Source organism: Cervus elaphus, chromosome 26, assembly GCF_910594005.1.
Source record: "Cervus elaphus chromosome 26, mCerEla1.1, whole genome shotgun sequence".
Classification (NCBI taxonomy): domain Eukaryota; kingdom Metazoa; phylum Chordata; class Mammalia; order Artiodactyla; family Cervidae; genus Cervus; species Cervus elaphus.
In genome coordinates this window covers 17,239,998-17,256,020 of record NC_057840.1, presented here as the reverse complement: position 1 = coordinate 17,256,020, position 16,023 = coordinate 17,239,998, and the positions used below count along the sequence as shown (strand labels likewise).

The 16,023-nt window shown below is 38.6% G+C and overlaps 1 protein-coding gene across 1 annotated transcript in view; it reads right to left on the bottom strand.

The window, feature by feature from the left end:
• Positions 1-16,023, bottom strand: part of ENPP1 (ectonucleotide pyrophosphatase/phosphodiesterase 1) — a 72,390-nt gene that overhangs the window by 37,101 nt on the left and 19,266 nt on the right. The window contains exon 2 of the mRNA XM_043888220.1: positions 1,834-1,906. Within this exon, the coding sequence (XP_043744155.1) occupies positions 1,834-1,906 (73 nt within the window). The remainder of the gene's footprint in view (positions 1-1,833; positions 1,907-16,023) is intronic.

Sequence of the window (16,023 nt, the reverse complement as noted above, 5' to 3'; positions counted from 1 at the left end):
GAGCTTATTTCAAATACAAAAAAAAAAAAAAAAGAGAAAAACAACTTTACAAGACAAGGAGAGCAAATGGATGGACACCGAGACGGGAGGAGGGGGGAGGTGAATTGGAAGATTGGGATGGACATATATACACGATTGACACTCTGAATAAAAGACATAACTAATGAGAACCCAGTGCACAGCCCAGGGAACGCTACTGAGTGCTCTGGGGCGACTCAGGGGAAAGGAAATCCAAACAAGAGGGGTGTGTGTCGAGCTGACTCACTTTGCTCTACGGGTGAAACTAACGCAGCGCTGCAAAACAACTGCACTCCAATAACAACTAATCTAAAACATTCACGCTGTGACTCTTTACTAGGTATCAGCAACGATCTAGGTTTAATGAGAAATAAATCAGGGTGGTAAGAAAAACAACCCACTTGTAGAATAATGGAAGTCCAAAAGAAAAAAACAGGAATAATCCTTGCTCGTGGTTGTCATGGTCCTCTGACCCAAGAAGACACTGTCACGGAATTTAACTCTCATTTGATACCAGGAAATGAGGCAATTTTAAGGACATGAAATGACAATAATAATTTCTAGGGTCAAAAATACTAACTTTCCTGATCCATGGGGGAAAACTATCATAATAATAGCTATTACTTGCAGATCATCAGTATGCTTCCATTAACTTAAAAAATAATATGTATTTCACCTTGAGTTTAGATTAAAATTTGTGTTTTCAATCACTCAGTTCTATTTTTACGTGCTAAATTAAACTCAAGGTGAATTACTAAGTGCTTAACGACTACATAGGTGAACACTAAAATGTGTAGCTTCTTAATTTTACTAAATGTTGATATGTTTGCTCTGAATTGTTGCTGACTAAATATGTAAAATTACTACATTTAATTCATTTTAAAAATAAATGACAACTTAACAATCACTATTTTTTTTAAAAAAATGACTAATAGTACAATTATGGAATAGTTGAATAGAAGGATTTGTTCAGTTTTCAAAACTGAATTCCCTAGGAATTCATCAATGATTTAAAAGGAGTAAAAATAAAAAACTACTTCAAATCCAAAATAATGACTGCTACAATGTACTGTGATTCAAAGTTTTATTATTTATAGTGATCTTTCCATGTTGGCATGATTACCAAACTTCATAAAGAGAAAAATGTAAGTAACAGCTTAGAAATATCACTATTGTTTTGAAATGACTGCATTTCTAAAAGACTTACAAGCATGTAAGGATGCTTCCAGCTGCCCAGGCATGCTGTTTACCTAGTAACCTCAGGGCTGCTCCAGCACCTAACGCCTTAGAGAGTAAAAGTGGGAGCCCCTGGAGGAAGTCAGGGAGAGAGACTCACAGAGCCCTGCATAAGAACCTGTCATCCATGTCTGCTTGTTTGTATCTTTGTTCTTTTTTGTTGTTTTGAGGCCTTTCACTGTTTTTTTTTGGGGGGGTCATAACCCCTCTTTGTTGTTTTGGGATGAAGTTTTGCAAGTAGATAGTATACAGCTAAAATAATAAAAGATCTTCAAGAAGAATGCTCAAACTAGCATCAAATTTGCAGTATCCATAGAGTACTCACCTTTAGAGGTGGAAATGGCAACCCACTCTAGTATTCTTGCCAGGAAAATCCCACGGACAGAGGAGCCTGGTGGGCTACAGTCCATGGGATCACCAAAGAGTTGGACACAACTGAGTATGCACACATATGCATGGAGCATTCAAGGGATGAGGACATAACTACTGTCTCAATCACATTCTCAAGAAGGCTATCACCCGCACCCGCGCGGGGCACATACACACGCCCAGGCACGCATGAATTAGTATACTACTTACTCTCTTTGGCGCAGCTTGGTTTCAACCCAAATATACAACCAAGGATTGTTGTTAACACACAGACTGACAATACCTGTCAGGAGAAAAAAGAAAATGATGTCGTTTCATTCAAAGCCCTTTTATTTCTTCAAATGTTTTATTTCTTTAAATGCTTCCAAACATGTCAGTGCTGCTCTGTTTCCTGATCTGGGTGCTGGTCACACGACATGTACACTGTTAAAACTGAAACTGCACATTTACGCTTCATGTACTTTTCTGTATGTGTGTTCGACTTCAACCAAAAGACCGAAGATCTTACTTAAAGATTAGCAAACAAATGCCCTCCTAGGTTAATATAGTCAGAAATTTCCCAGTTGATGCAAGTGAATCCAGTCCAAAAACTTGTAATTGAAGAAGAGGAAAGGAAAACCTAATAAGCGACTCGATTTTCTACTTTTTAGTCCATAAAAGGTAATATGATAATATCAGAAGCCTCTTCTAACAGTTTTGTTACACAAACCTAAACAGTGTCCTCATATATACTGTGACAGCTTGTGGGAATGAGCAACAGACAGGGTTGAAAGATTACATCCAAGACCCAAATGTTACCATAAACTATGGTAAACTATACATATCTAACTATGTATAGATTTGGTGCAGGTCACTTTAACATTCCAGACACCAATTTATTCACTTACAAAATTAAAGGGCTGGACTCCCTGGATCCCTAAAAATCTTTCCAGTTCTAATATTTTGCCACCTTCTCATTCTCCAGTACTCTGGACTTTGACATTTTAATATAAGTGGTTACACCATATAACTCCCAAGAACAATGACAGAAGTTTGTGAGTTAGAAAAAAAAGGAGCAGAAAAATCTACAAAATTGTCTTCAATATTTCTCAGTGGAATGAAGCTCCCGCGGCAGTTCTCTGGAATGTCACATTTCTGGACAATCCAGCAAAATCTGCACCGAGCACCAACTACATGTAAAGATTACATCATGCACTGAAACAGACAGTAAGAAATACCCCAGGGAGCTTTGCTTTTTGGGAAAAAGCTAAGTCACAAATGGCGCATATTTGGTTGCAGAATTCTAGTGTTTAAAGAAGAAAGGCTAAGGTGTTTAGTGAGAAGGAGATCAGAAAAGGTTTCACCAAAGAAGCCTCTCAGCTGGGCTCTGAAAGGGAGACATGATGGTGTGTTACTGCCAGGCACAGCTGATGGAAGGGAAGAGAGGACAAGTAGAGGAAACCCAGCATAAAGCAAGGCCTTCAGGATGGAAGGGATATGGGAGGCAGCAGATGAGTAATGAGTAGCCTCCTTTTGCAGGCTGGGAAGGTCGTGTGGCATTTCCCGAAAACCAAAATGAAGCGATAACAGAGCCAGGAGGATTGGGTGAATGGTGCAGGGTGGATGGTAGGTAAAGGCTTTTAACTTTTCTGAACTCATTCCCTCAAATAAAATATACTGCGTATTGACCATATGCTGGTCTGCGGACTAAGTACTGGGTACTTGGTAAAAAGGAGACATGACCTCTGTCCTCGGGATGCCTACTGTCAAGGGCCTGCAGAACTAAAGAGAAACGGAGGGGCAAGAAAACTAAGGAAGCAGGTCTAGCTCATCTCAAAGGAAAATGAGGGGAAAGGAAAGAAGAGTAAAAGAATAGCAGGCCTAAAATGCAACAGGGTCTAGGTCAGTTTCCTTTTTGGGAAATCAAAAACCTAAACGTATATATGTCCATTAAAATAAATAGCCATCAGAAGAAGAGCCTGAACAAACAAGTAAAGAATAGCAAACAGAACAAGGTATCAAAAGAGAATACTAATAAGTTTTCTTAAGCCTTGATGGTATAAAGCGACACAAACTTATAGAAGGGTGATTCTAAAGGATCTATCAAAAACAACAAAAACTCTCTTATTGTCAACTGTAAATATATAGGGAAATGAAAAAACAGTCAAACTAATCTGTATTTAGCATTCTGTAATAAAATCCCATGGACAGAAGAGCCTGGAGGGCTATAGTTCATGGGGTTGCAAAAGAGTCAGACATAGCTTGGCGACTAAACAATAACAACAACTTAAACCATGAAGATTAAAGTTTATTTCTTTGTAATAAACCTGTCAAGAATAGTTTGAACAATGCTGTATCTACATTTTACCTTAAAAATCATGAAGCTTGGAGGCATATAAGAAAAGTTGTTGGCATGTTTTGCCTCTATGTTAGAAAAACATTTACTTGGAGTTTCCTGCTTGTTTAGAGGATCTGAATTATTTCTTGGATATTTATTGAAACAAAATAGGTACAAAGAAATCACTCAATCTTTTTTTGTTCTCACTGATTCCCTCAAAAGGAAATAGCAACCCCCACTCCAGTGCTCTTGCCTGGAAAATCCCATGGACGGAGGAGCCTGGTAGGCTACAGTCCGTGGGGTCACAAAGAGTAGGACATGACTGAGCGACTTCACTTCACTAATATAATGCATATTATTCTCTTTATCAAGTACTCATCTAAATATGTGGCTATTGTGTGAAACCCTTTTGCTAAAGGCCAGAGATGCAAATGAAAGCAATTCCTATCCTTCCAGAGAAACAAAGCATGTGGACATTAAAATGAATGATTACAACAGAACTGGACAAGAGCTACAGTAGAAATACGTAAAAAAGTGTTAACATGCTAACAGTACAGTGGAGAAAAGAAAAGGAGAGAATGGTTATAAAAAGACACCACGAAGACAGAGCTGGACAAAAAAGGATTTCCCCTTCAATCAATAAACAAGGTCTGAGTGCCTGCAATATGCATGGGATTTCAATTCTGTGGAGAAGTACAAAATTAAAGCAAAAAAGAATTTGTGGTGAAATTTCTAATCTGAGTTGATAATCTACTCAGGACAACAACTCTAGAATTTGTTGATGATAAAGATATGAGATGGTGAGAAGCAACCTAAGAATTAACGTAGATAGTGCCAATGTCTCACCCATGCAAAGGTGCAGAAACTGTTTTTTAACTTTACAGGCTAGTTGTGGCTCATCAACATGATGACAAGATGCCACAAAGTCTGCAGCAAAACTAGACTGAACCAGCCAGCTCCAAGAGGGCAGATAAAGTAGGATAAATGTCACCACTTTCCATGCCTTGACTTATCTCTATGTTTCCATGCCAACCCTTAAGAGCTGGACACTGGCCCTGACTCATCTCCATGTTTCAAAAGCACCTGGTGTTGGGCAGATGCTTTGAAGTTTTACTGAGAGAGATATGTGCTTTGAGAGACACACAGTGGTCAACCGCTCTGAACTGGCCCTGACTTGACCACAGGATCTCGCCTGTGCAGATGAAACCTGGAGATGTCCAAGAGTTACCTTTGCTTCATCACCATGCTTCATCTCTACCTGGGGGAAGAGGGGGATTTGTACTCTGCTAGGCACAACTGGTGCCATGTGCAAAGGGGCAGGGAGGACTGTGTATGCCCCTGCTGCCCCAGAAGTCTCCACCCCTTTCCTAGAGCCCTGATGTCCTGTCTGCCTCCTGACCCTTAAAATTCACTTACTCCCCTCCCTTTGGGGAGAACGTACCTTGGGAGCATGAACACCCCTTCTCCATTCTCTGGTCATTGAGTAAAAGCCTGACTTGCCTGCACCAAACTCAGATTCGTTATTAGCAGCACACACCTGAGTGGGAAAGAACTCCTTGAGCAATCAGGGGTTGGGGGGAGCTTTGGTTCAGCTAGGGCCCCAACAGAGGGGCCTGGTGTCTGACTTGGGAACAGATCTATGCAACGGTGCTTTGTGTGATGCCAGGGAAGGAAATCATACCGGTCTGGGAAAGAGGAAACAACAATGATGGCAGTAAGAGCCATCACTTGTACAGGACAGTAGTAACCATCCCTTCGGTGGTACTTACTACGTGCTAGGCACTATTCTATGAGTTTTATATCAAATCATTTAATCCTGACAGTAACACTGAGACACAGATGATTGTGCTTACCAAGTTTAAAGAAATAGTTGCAGAGAGGTTAGCAACTTGCCAAGGATCACAGTTCGTAAGTGACGGGAGTGAGATTCGAACTTAACCGGTCAGGTGGTGAAGGGAGTGGGCAGTCGGTGGTGGGGGAGGACCAGTGCAGTGGCTGAAAGGTGGCTGAAAGGTGGCCTTCGGGGCAGTCACTGAGAAGCTGTTGAGGTGTCTGAACATGGAAGGAACATGACTGGATTTATAAATTCTAGAAAGGTCTTCTGGCAACACTGTGGAAGTCTGCGAAGTCACTCTTCTGCCTGCTTTCTCTCAGGAGACGCTCTGTCCTCCTCCGGTCCCTTCCTCATTCCCAGTTACTGCAGCCTGACCGTGCTCTGAGAGATCTGTTTATCTGTCTGCCTCTGACTGGACTGTGAGCTCCAGGGAGGCATGGATTTATTTACTCATCTTGGTATTTTCCAGGCCTAGCCCAGGGCCTAACACACAGGCGTTCAGTAACTGCTGACCTGAAAAATCAGTACACTAATTAAACACAACTTGGAGGAAAACTATAAACCTCCCCCCTTTTCTTCATGTGAGTTGACAAAATCAATCAGTTTGTTAAGTGCCTTTGTGTCTGCTTTATATAAAGGGCACCTATAATGAATAAAGGCAAAAAGCAATTTTTTTAAGGAGATGGAAGATGGCTGGATTTGGTATTCAAATGTGACAGACCCCCCCCCCCAACTTGAAGATGAATTAATTATCTGACCACATTGCCTATCAGTCTTCTGACCTTTGACCAAAGCTGCATACTTCTGGAAACCACTCTGAAAGAACTCAGACCAAGACACTGCTGAAGTCTTCAGGGGATTTCCTTTCCTAGAGGACGAGGATTAGATCTTAATGCAAAAAGTCTGGTGCCAAGAAATATCCACTGGAGACTCAAAGATATGAGAGGCCCAAAGATAATGTCTTGTTCTTGAAGAACTGTTACAAAGTTCAGTACAAAAGTTAGAACAGCTGCTTGAGTGGATGGAGGAGCTTTCTAAAGACAAAGTTCTAACCCTTGTACAGCCTCTTACACACAGCATCATTTTAGCTACATTTGACCTCAATGAAGGTTCCCCCAAATGGTGTGAGATCTTATATAACGGGTCAGATGAAAATGGGGAAAGAAGACAGTAACCCTGGGCAAGCACATCACTTAGGGGCAAGCCTCACACCCCTCTCATGAAACCTAAAACTCTGAAGAAGCTGACATCTGCCTGGCAGAAAGGGGTTCGGCTTCAAAATGGCAAGGGCTCAAAGCTTCCACAACAAACCCATATACGTTTAGGATCAGTATACTGGAGAACCCAGAAGCTAGCATGGATATTAGTGATCCAGAGTAAAGTTTACCTCATTCTGGCATTTTAGGGATCTTCAGCATAATAGGAAGCTCCTCCCTGCCGACTTACTCTAAGTAAACTCGAATCAACAAATTCTGCCTCCATTCAACCTACCTAATCCCTCAGTGCTAAACATCAATGAACCACCATGATTCACCCATCATTTGAGGTAAACTTAGAATACAAAATGAACAAAAAGAAAAGATCTAAGATAAACAACAAAGGAAAAAAAGGAAGAGGAAAAAAATATTTAAAACAAACCCAGCTAAATAGTATTGTTAATGGCATTTAAGAAGATATGAACAAATCCTGAAATCAAAAGGTCCTAATACCAAGCATCCAGAATAACAAATCAAAGGCTCGTACTTAATCACATCACTGTAAAATACCAGGACACTAACAATAAGAAGATCCTAAAGTAAAAGGCCATGCCAGCTTCATAAAATAAGCAGTAAAGATGTGTAAGATCAGAGTTAGTTCTTCCTTGGAGGATAGAACTAATGGAGAGGTCTGGACCTAGAAAGATCTGTGTAAGTTTATTGATTTCTAGTTCAATCTCTTCATGGGTTACAGAATTATGTAGATTTTCTAATTTTTCTTGACTCAGTTTTGATAAGGTGCCTTTTTTTCTTGGAATTTTTCATTTCATCTACATTTTCAAATATATTGATATAAATGATTTACAGTAACTGTTATCTTTTCAGTATCTGTAGCATTGGATTTGTGTTTTTTTCATTCCTGATATAATTTGTGCTGCCTTCTTTTTGCTTAAGCAGGTTCACTAGGGGTAATATTACTTTTTCAAAGAAATTGTCTTTTACTTTGTCGGTCTCTTTACTATGTTTATTTTTTTATTTTACTGACTTCTGGTCTTATCCTTATTTTTTTTCTTCCATATCCCAGGTCTAATTTTCTGGATTTTTCTTTTTTTTATATATTAGTGGATTTTCTTTTACTAAGTTGTTGATATGGATGTTTAGGTTATAGCTTTTTAGAATTCCTTCTCTTTTAATATAACTTTTATTCTAACTTTTAAACCCCTAAGACCTTGTTATTTTATAAGTTCATTCAGGCATACCTAAATATTTACAACTTTATGCATTTTAATACATTTTTTTTCCTTTATACCTTCCATCAGGGAAATCAGTTACCTTCTGCTTAAAAAAACCTTTTAAAATTTTCCTGATGGCAGAGCCTCTCAGTAATTTTTGCATAAACATGTCTTTATTTTGTTCTGATTCTTAAAAGATATTTCTGGACAGGTATACATTTCTAGCCTGCCAACTGTTTTCTTTTGGCACAGTGAAGATCTCATCTCTTTGTACTATTTCATGCTTTTAATCATTGCTATTGAGAGTTCAGTTGCCTGTCACACTGAAAAAAATGTGATATTTTTCTTCTATACCTTCAGTGATTTTAATTTTTACCATTATATTCTGCCATGTTATTCTTTTTTTTTTTTTTTGGTATATAGCTCTTTTATGGATTGGGTCTTTCATTAGTTTGAGAAAGTTATCATTTCTTCAAATAGTGTCCAAAATGAAAGGAAAATAGATTATCAGAAATCAATAAACCTACAAAGTTTTTTAAAGAACCAAATAAAATTTCTAGGAATAAAATGAAAAATAAAATGAACAAAATTAAGGGATTAGGCTTCACATTAGAAGAGAGGAAGAGTGGTGGAAGACAGAATTTGTGAGCTGAAAGGCAGTTCAGAAGACATTAACTAGTATGTATCACAAAGAAAGATCACAAGAAATTCTTCTCCTAATTCAATTCCCTATTATTTCTCCCATATTTTCTTTAAAAAATGGTCAAGAATTTTATAATCCGAGTCTGATAATACCATCATCTGAAGTTGTTGCTCGTCTTCTTCTGCTGTGGGATGTTTCTGCTGGTTTTTGCTCCCAGTGTGTGCTTGATCGTTTCTAAATGTATTCTGTTCACTTGTGCTAAAAATTTCCAGGATTCTTTGAAGCCTAGGATGAAGGTGTTTCCCTCAAGAAAGCATTTATGTTTGCTTCTGCCAAAAACATCGGAGAATCACCAAGCTTGAGATCATCTTCACAACTTAAGGTGGATAAAGTGAGATTAAGTGAAGTGAAAGTTACTCAGTCATGTCCGACTCTTTGTGACCCCAAGGACTATACAGTCCATGGAATTCTCCAGGCCAGAATACTGGAGTGAGTAGCTATTCCCTTCTCAAGGGGATCTTCCCAACCCAGGGATTGAACCCAGGTCACCCTCATTGCAGGCGGATTCTTCACCAGCTGAGCCACAAGGGAAGCCCAAGTGAGATTAACTTGTATGTATCTTTACATATGGGAAATACACCACAAATTACACAATAGCTATGGTCCTTCAGAGGATGTTCTAACTTTAATACATCATAATATATTTATAATATAAAAAACAGCATATAAGATATATAAGCAGGCAGAATTTCTTTATAAAACTAAGTTCATGACTTCAAAATTGTATTTCAATTTCTGATAGCTTCCAAAAACATATCTTTTTTATCTCTGTCTCTCTGACCCATGTTCAACCTAATCAAAATCAATTTAAGAAATATTAGTGTCTGCCAGTACTATACAAGGGAACATCTCATATGATAACTGTATTAAACTGAATGTCCTTTACCCTCACCATTATGCCAGCATTGGCAATTATGGAAACAATGACAGTATTTATTCTCTCATTGACAAGTCTCAATCAGAAGTCACGGAAGTCATTATTACAAATCTATCAGCTTATGACTAGCATAGGCTGGAGATTACAATGACAGAGAAGAGGTGGTAAAATAAAGTATAATGGAGACTCATTTTATGAAGTTTCAAGCAATAACTTGTAATTTCGTAAACTATAATACACACACACACAAAAACGACCGCAAAACCCCAAACATATCTTGGTGATCAAGGCGACCAAACCACTGCTTATAAGAATAACCAGAAGGACAAATCAGAGGGCTAATCACTATAACAGAAAGGAACACCACGGTAGGCTCCTTTGACTCTGCACAGATCCTTGCACGTGGGGTAACCACCTGCTCAAGCCCAGAACGTGGATAGGATATGTCATTACCTTCCCAAACCCAGCTGCTAAAGCACAATAAGACCTCTGTATGAGTTACAGGCAATCTAAGATCACCAGCCATAGCACCTCCCTCAGAGAGACTCTTACTTTTATGGACAGAAAGAATCTCTGCTCTGTGGATACCAGCAGTTTCCACAAACATAGAAGGGAAAATATTGCCTTTAAAATGAGAGATGCTAAGATAGGAGTTCACAAAAACAAGCTTCAATGACATATCACAGAGATTTTTTGGTTGACTTTCCAAGAATCTACCATCAATGAATTTTTTTTATAATAATGATTAATAGACTAGCTGGATGTATACCATGATTTCCAACAGCACTCACTTCTAATTTATTCAGAAATATTACCATGAAATCTGGTACATTTCTTAAAATACCAACTACTTTTCATATTTAGTGAATAAGGGAAATCAGTAGCATGCTGAGTATAACAGATTTTACCAAAGTGAATTCCAGTCACGAGTAAAAAGAAATAATATTCACATTAAAAAACTACACACTTTCTTTGGGATTCTTTTTTCTCATACCCCTTTAAAAAAGAATAAAGGAAAAATAAAGTCAGAAGGTGATATATAATTAATTAAATATTAGATAATTATTTAATTAAATATTAAATTAATATTTAAATATTTATGCAATATTTATATTATTATGAAATACCAACTCTTAATGGCTCCCCCCTCCATGTTTACTCTGAGCTTTTAACTGTTTTCCTAAGTGACAAAGAAAGATAATAGCAGACAGATATGTTTTAACATTCAGATATGACACTATATACATGAAAGAGAAGATGATACCCACAATCTGTTAGGAGTTACTGATAACAGAACGCACACTTCAAAACAATTTAAAAAATTTTTTTTTCATTTATTTTTATTAGTTGGAAGCTAATTACTTTACAATATTGTAGTGAGTTTTGTCATACATTGACATGAATCAGCCATGGATTTACATGTGTTCCCCATCCCGATCCCCCCTCCCACCTCCCTCTCCACCCGATCCCTCTGGGTCTTCCCAGTGAACCAGGCCCGAGCACTTGTCTCATGCATCCAGCCTGGGCTGGTGATCTGTTTCACACTTGATAATATACATGTTTCGATGCTGTTCTCTCGAAACATCCCACCCTCGCCTTCTCCCACAGAGTCCAAAAGTCTGTTCTGTACATCTGTGTCTCTTTCTGTTTTGCATATAGGGTTATCATTACCATCTTTCTAAATTCCATATATATGTGTTAGTATGCTGTAATGTTCTTTATCTTTCTGGCTTACTTCACTCTGTATAATGGGCTCCAGTTTCATCCATCTCATTAGAACTGATTCAAATGAACTCTTTTTAATGGCTGAGTAAAATTCCATGGTGTATATGTACCACAGCTTCCTTATCCATTCATCTGCTGATGGGCATCTAGGTTGCTTCCATGTCCTGGCTATTATAAACAGTGCTGTGATGAACATTGGGGTGCATGTGTCTCTTTCAGATCTGGTTTCCTCGGTGTGTATGCCCAGAAGTGGGATTGCTGGGTCATATGGCAGTTCTATTTCCAGTTTTTTAAGGAATCTCCACACTGTTTTCCATAGCGGCTGTACTAGTTTGCATTCCCACCAACAGTGTAAGAGGGTTCCCTTTTCTCCACACCCTCTCCAGCATTTATTGCTTGTAGACTTTTGGATAGCAGCCATCCTGACTGGCGTGTAATGGTACCTCATTGTTGTTTTGATTTGCATTTCTCTGACAATGAGTGATGTTGAGCATCTTTGCATGTGTTTGTTAGCCATCTGTATGTCTTCTTTGGAGAAATGTCTGTTTAGTTCTTTGGCCCATTTTTTGATTGGGTCATTTATTTTTCTGGAATTGAGCTGCAGGAGTTGTTTGTATATTTTTGAGATTAATCCTTTGTCTGTTGCTTCGTTTGCTATTATTTTCTCCCAATCTGAGGGCTGTCTTTTCACCTTGCTTATAGTTTCCTTTGTTGTGCAAAAGCTTTTAAGTTTAATTAGGTCCCATTTGTTTATTTTTGCTTTTATTTCCAGTATTCTGGGAGGTGGGTCATAGAGGATCCTGCTGTGATTTCTGTCAGAGAGTATCAAAATAAGCACAGCACACACTTGATTTCACTAGTCTCTTGGGCAGATAAAAATGTGAGAGTCTTGTCTAAACTATAATAGTCCAAAAAAGGGTTTTACACCTTTGGTATTTAAGCAAATTTAATCATTTTCCTAATTTTCAACAAATTATGCCTGTAAAATAAGCATTTGAAGAAATGTTTCAAGGAAAGTTCAAATCAGTAGCCCACAAGAGCTAGTCATGATAATTGAAAAAAAATTTTTTTAGGAGAACATGTTAAGATGAACTATCAAATGAGAATCCTAGCTTAAGAAAAGAGAAACAAGGTTAGAATGTTACCATACCATAAACTGTAGGGAAATTATTTTTAAAACTCTATCCTTTTTCAATTAAACATATAACTATAAGAAAGCTGCAGCCCTAATCTCAAAGAGATCAATAACTCTCATGCCTTTATATCCAAATTAAGTTGTGTATTACTTTGGGAGTTTTGTGACATTGAGGAAATCACGTCATCTACAGTCCCTTTATTGGTTTAGATTGGATATTTTCTATGCTCCCTAATAAATATATAGTATCTATGAGTCTACTTTCCCTTGACATTTGATCTTATCTTTATTTGGATCATCCCAACCCCATCCTGTACCCTACTCTCTTATGGACTGCTACTCCAAATCCATACATATATTAAGATTTCTTCCTGAATGCAGACCATTGGGATAAACTCCTAGGCCTGTCATGAGAAGTACCTGAAACAGTAGCCCTGAAGCCTTACTTCCCCAGGTGAAGCAGAAGACGAGTCAGACACTCACCTGAGCCATATTCTTCATATTGGAAATTTTTCCTGGGACCCTGAAAGGTCTCCAGAGAACTGATTTATCTAGGCTGGTAATTCTCCTTTCCTATCATGTTCACTGATTTCTTTCCCCAGTTTTATTAACAAATAATTGACATATATCACTATATATGTTTCAGGCATACAGTATGATGGTTTGATTGACATACACAGTGAAATGATTACCACAATAGGCTCAGCTAACATCCATTCTTTCATATAGACACAATAAAAAGAAAAATATGATCATTTATTTTTGTTTCCAAAAGTACCAAGCATTTTCAAAGGAAAATAACATCCCCTACTTTTTAAACTTCTGCCTGAGTGAGCAAATCACTTCTCCCAGATTTCAGGGATAGTTTTCACAGACTATTTCCCTCTGAAGTTAAAGGTCAAAGCGTAAAATGTCCATTTGGTGTATAAAGTAACAGTCTCAGCAGAGATTCAGCTTTGGTGGCCACCTTCGCTCCATGACTGCTATACCTTCACTGAATCCTGAGACACACCTAATCAAGAAGATTAATAACAGGAAACACCTCAACACAAAGCAGGATCCTCTGAAAAACCTGGCAGGTAACCAGAGTTTCTATTTACATCCAAGAGTGGGTAATCCCCACACGGAATTACAAAATTATTAAATATCAACACTGATTTTGGTCTATGGCTTATTTACCTGTCTTCTGCTTTCAATATTGAAAAATACACTTTTGTGGCCTCTCTTTAATCTTCAGAATTACTGTAGCTTCTTAAGAAAAGTGGCTTCCCTGATAGCTCAGCTGGTAAAGAATCCGCTTGCAATGCAGGAGACCCCAGTTTGATTCTTGGGTCGGGAAGATCTGCTGGAAAGGGACAGGCTACCCACTCCAGTCCTCTTGGGCTTCCCTTGTGGTTCAACTAGTAAAGAATCCACCTGCTATGCAGGAGTCCTGGGCTTGATCCCTGGGTTGGGAAGATCCCTGGAGAAGGGAAAGGCTACCCACTCTCCAGGCCAGAATTCCATGGACTACACTTTCCATGGGGTCGCAAAGAGTCAGACACCACTAAACGACTGAACTGACTGACTGACTGACTCCTGCAATTCCAAATCTCTTAATTTATCTGATAGAAAGGTTCACATTAGCAGATAAGGATATGCATAGATATTTACTTACTGTAGCATTATTTGTAATAGCAAAGATATGCAAATAACATAAATTTCTGTTAATAAACAATTGAGTTAATATAAGTACATTAGCTGAAACTTCAATACTTTGGCCACCTGATGCGAAGAACTGACTCATTTGAAAAGACCCTGATGCTGGGTAAGATCGAAGGCAGGAGGAGAAGGGGACAACAGAGGATGAGATGGTTGGATGGCATCACCGACTTGATGGACAGGAGTTTGAGCAAGCTCCAGGAGTTGGTGATGGACAGGGAAGCCTGACGTGCTGCAGTCCATGGGGTCACAAGAGTCGGACATGACTGAACAACTGAACTGAACTGAAATCCAAACAATATAAAACACTATCCAATTACTTTAAAATTATGTAAATTTATTTCTGAAATACTTACTCTTAAAGCCATCAGCCCCAATGCAAGCATTCTACTCTGAGATTATCATGCGGTAAGCCCAGACTATCTCAGCAAAGACCAGTTGGGAGGTTCTGAAACTACCTGAAGTGGGAGACAGATACCTGGCCAATATCAAGGAGCTCCATTCCTTACTGTTGCAACTGACAGCAAATGCATGCCCATGAGCCACACCAGCCGAGCCAAGCCTTTCCTGAATCCTTGACCCATCAAAAACCATGAGGTGCTTTTGAGTCTATTAGAGCTGATGACCAGACGCTGAACAGAGACAAATTTATCAAAGTTGGTAGTACTAACCAATATGGTTTCCTGACCATATGAAGGAGCATGCTTGCTTTTCTTCCTCCCAGATTTTATGCCTAAATTCCCACAATAAAATGGTCAGTGAAGGAATCTAAGAGCTGACTCTGCCAAAAGTACACAACTGGCCAGCTTCATTCAGAAGTAATGACCTGGGTTCACAGAGGAAGAGAAATGTCTAAAAACTACTCCACAGAGTGATAAGGAGATGTGAGTGGTGTGACGTATACTTTTCTTCCTTTGGTAAATGCACAGAGAGCTCAGGTATGCACATTTACACAAGTCCACTTCTAAGTTTCAGGTGAAGAAGTGGACTCATTGGTTATATTCACTAGTTTAAGAGTATCAAGAGACTAGTAAACATTCAGGGGGAAAAAATAGGATGAGAAGAGCCTAAAACTCTGAGAATCTTGTACCAGAAAGTAAGGGAAGGCTACATACATACACACAAACACACAGTCACTGGCTATGACAACAGGTATAAACTTCCATTTCTAAAATAAGTAAGAAGTGCTGGAAAAGTACAGTATCATGACCATAACTGATAATACTAAAATGTATATTTGAAAGTTGCTAAGAGAGTCAGTCCTGAAAATTCTCATCACAAGAAAAAGAACTGTAACTATGTGTGATGAAGTTACAGACTTTTAGACTCATCTTTTAGCACCAGAAAGTAAGGGCGTACTAAAGACACACACATACAACCATGTGAGTGTGTCAAAGGGACACGGAAGCCAGCTCTCAAAGGCCAAAGCTGGAACAATTTGAGCAAAACTATAAACACTGTATTATTAGGTTACGACACAAAGTATAAACTAAATACTAATGAGTTCATACTGATACAAATAAATGATTGAATAGATAAATATGTGGTGAAGAAAAAACAAATCTCCAGTACAGAAGAATTCCAAACAATTTGTGCAGATACTCCACGCTGAGAGTGAAATCTAACTCTACTCTTTAAGTGTGGGCTGGACACAGTGACTTCCTTCCAAAGAGTACAAAA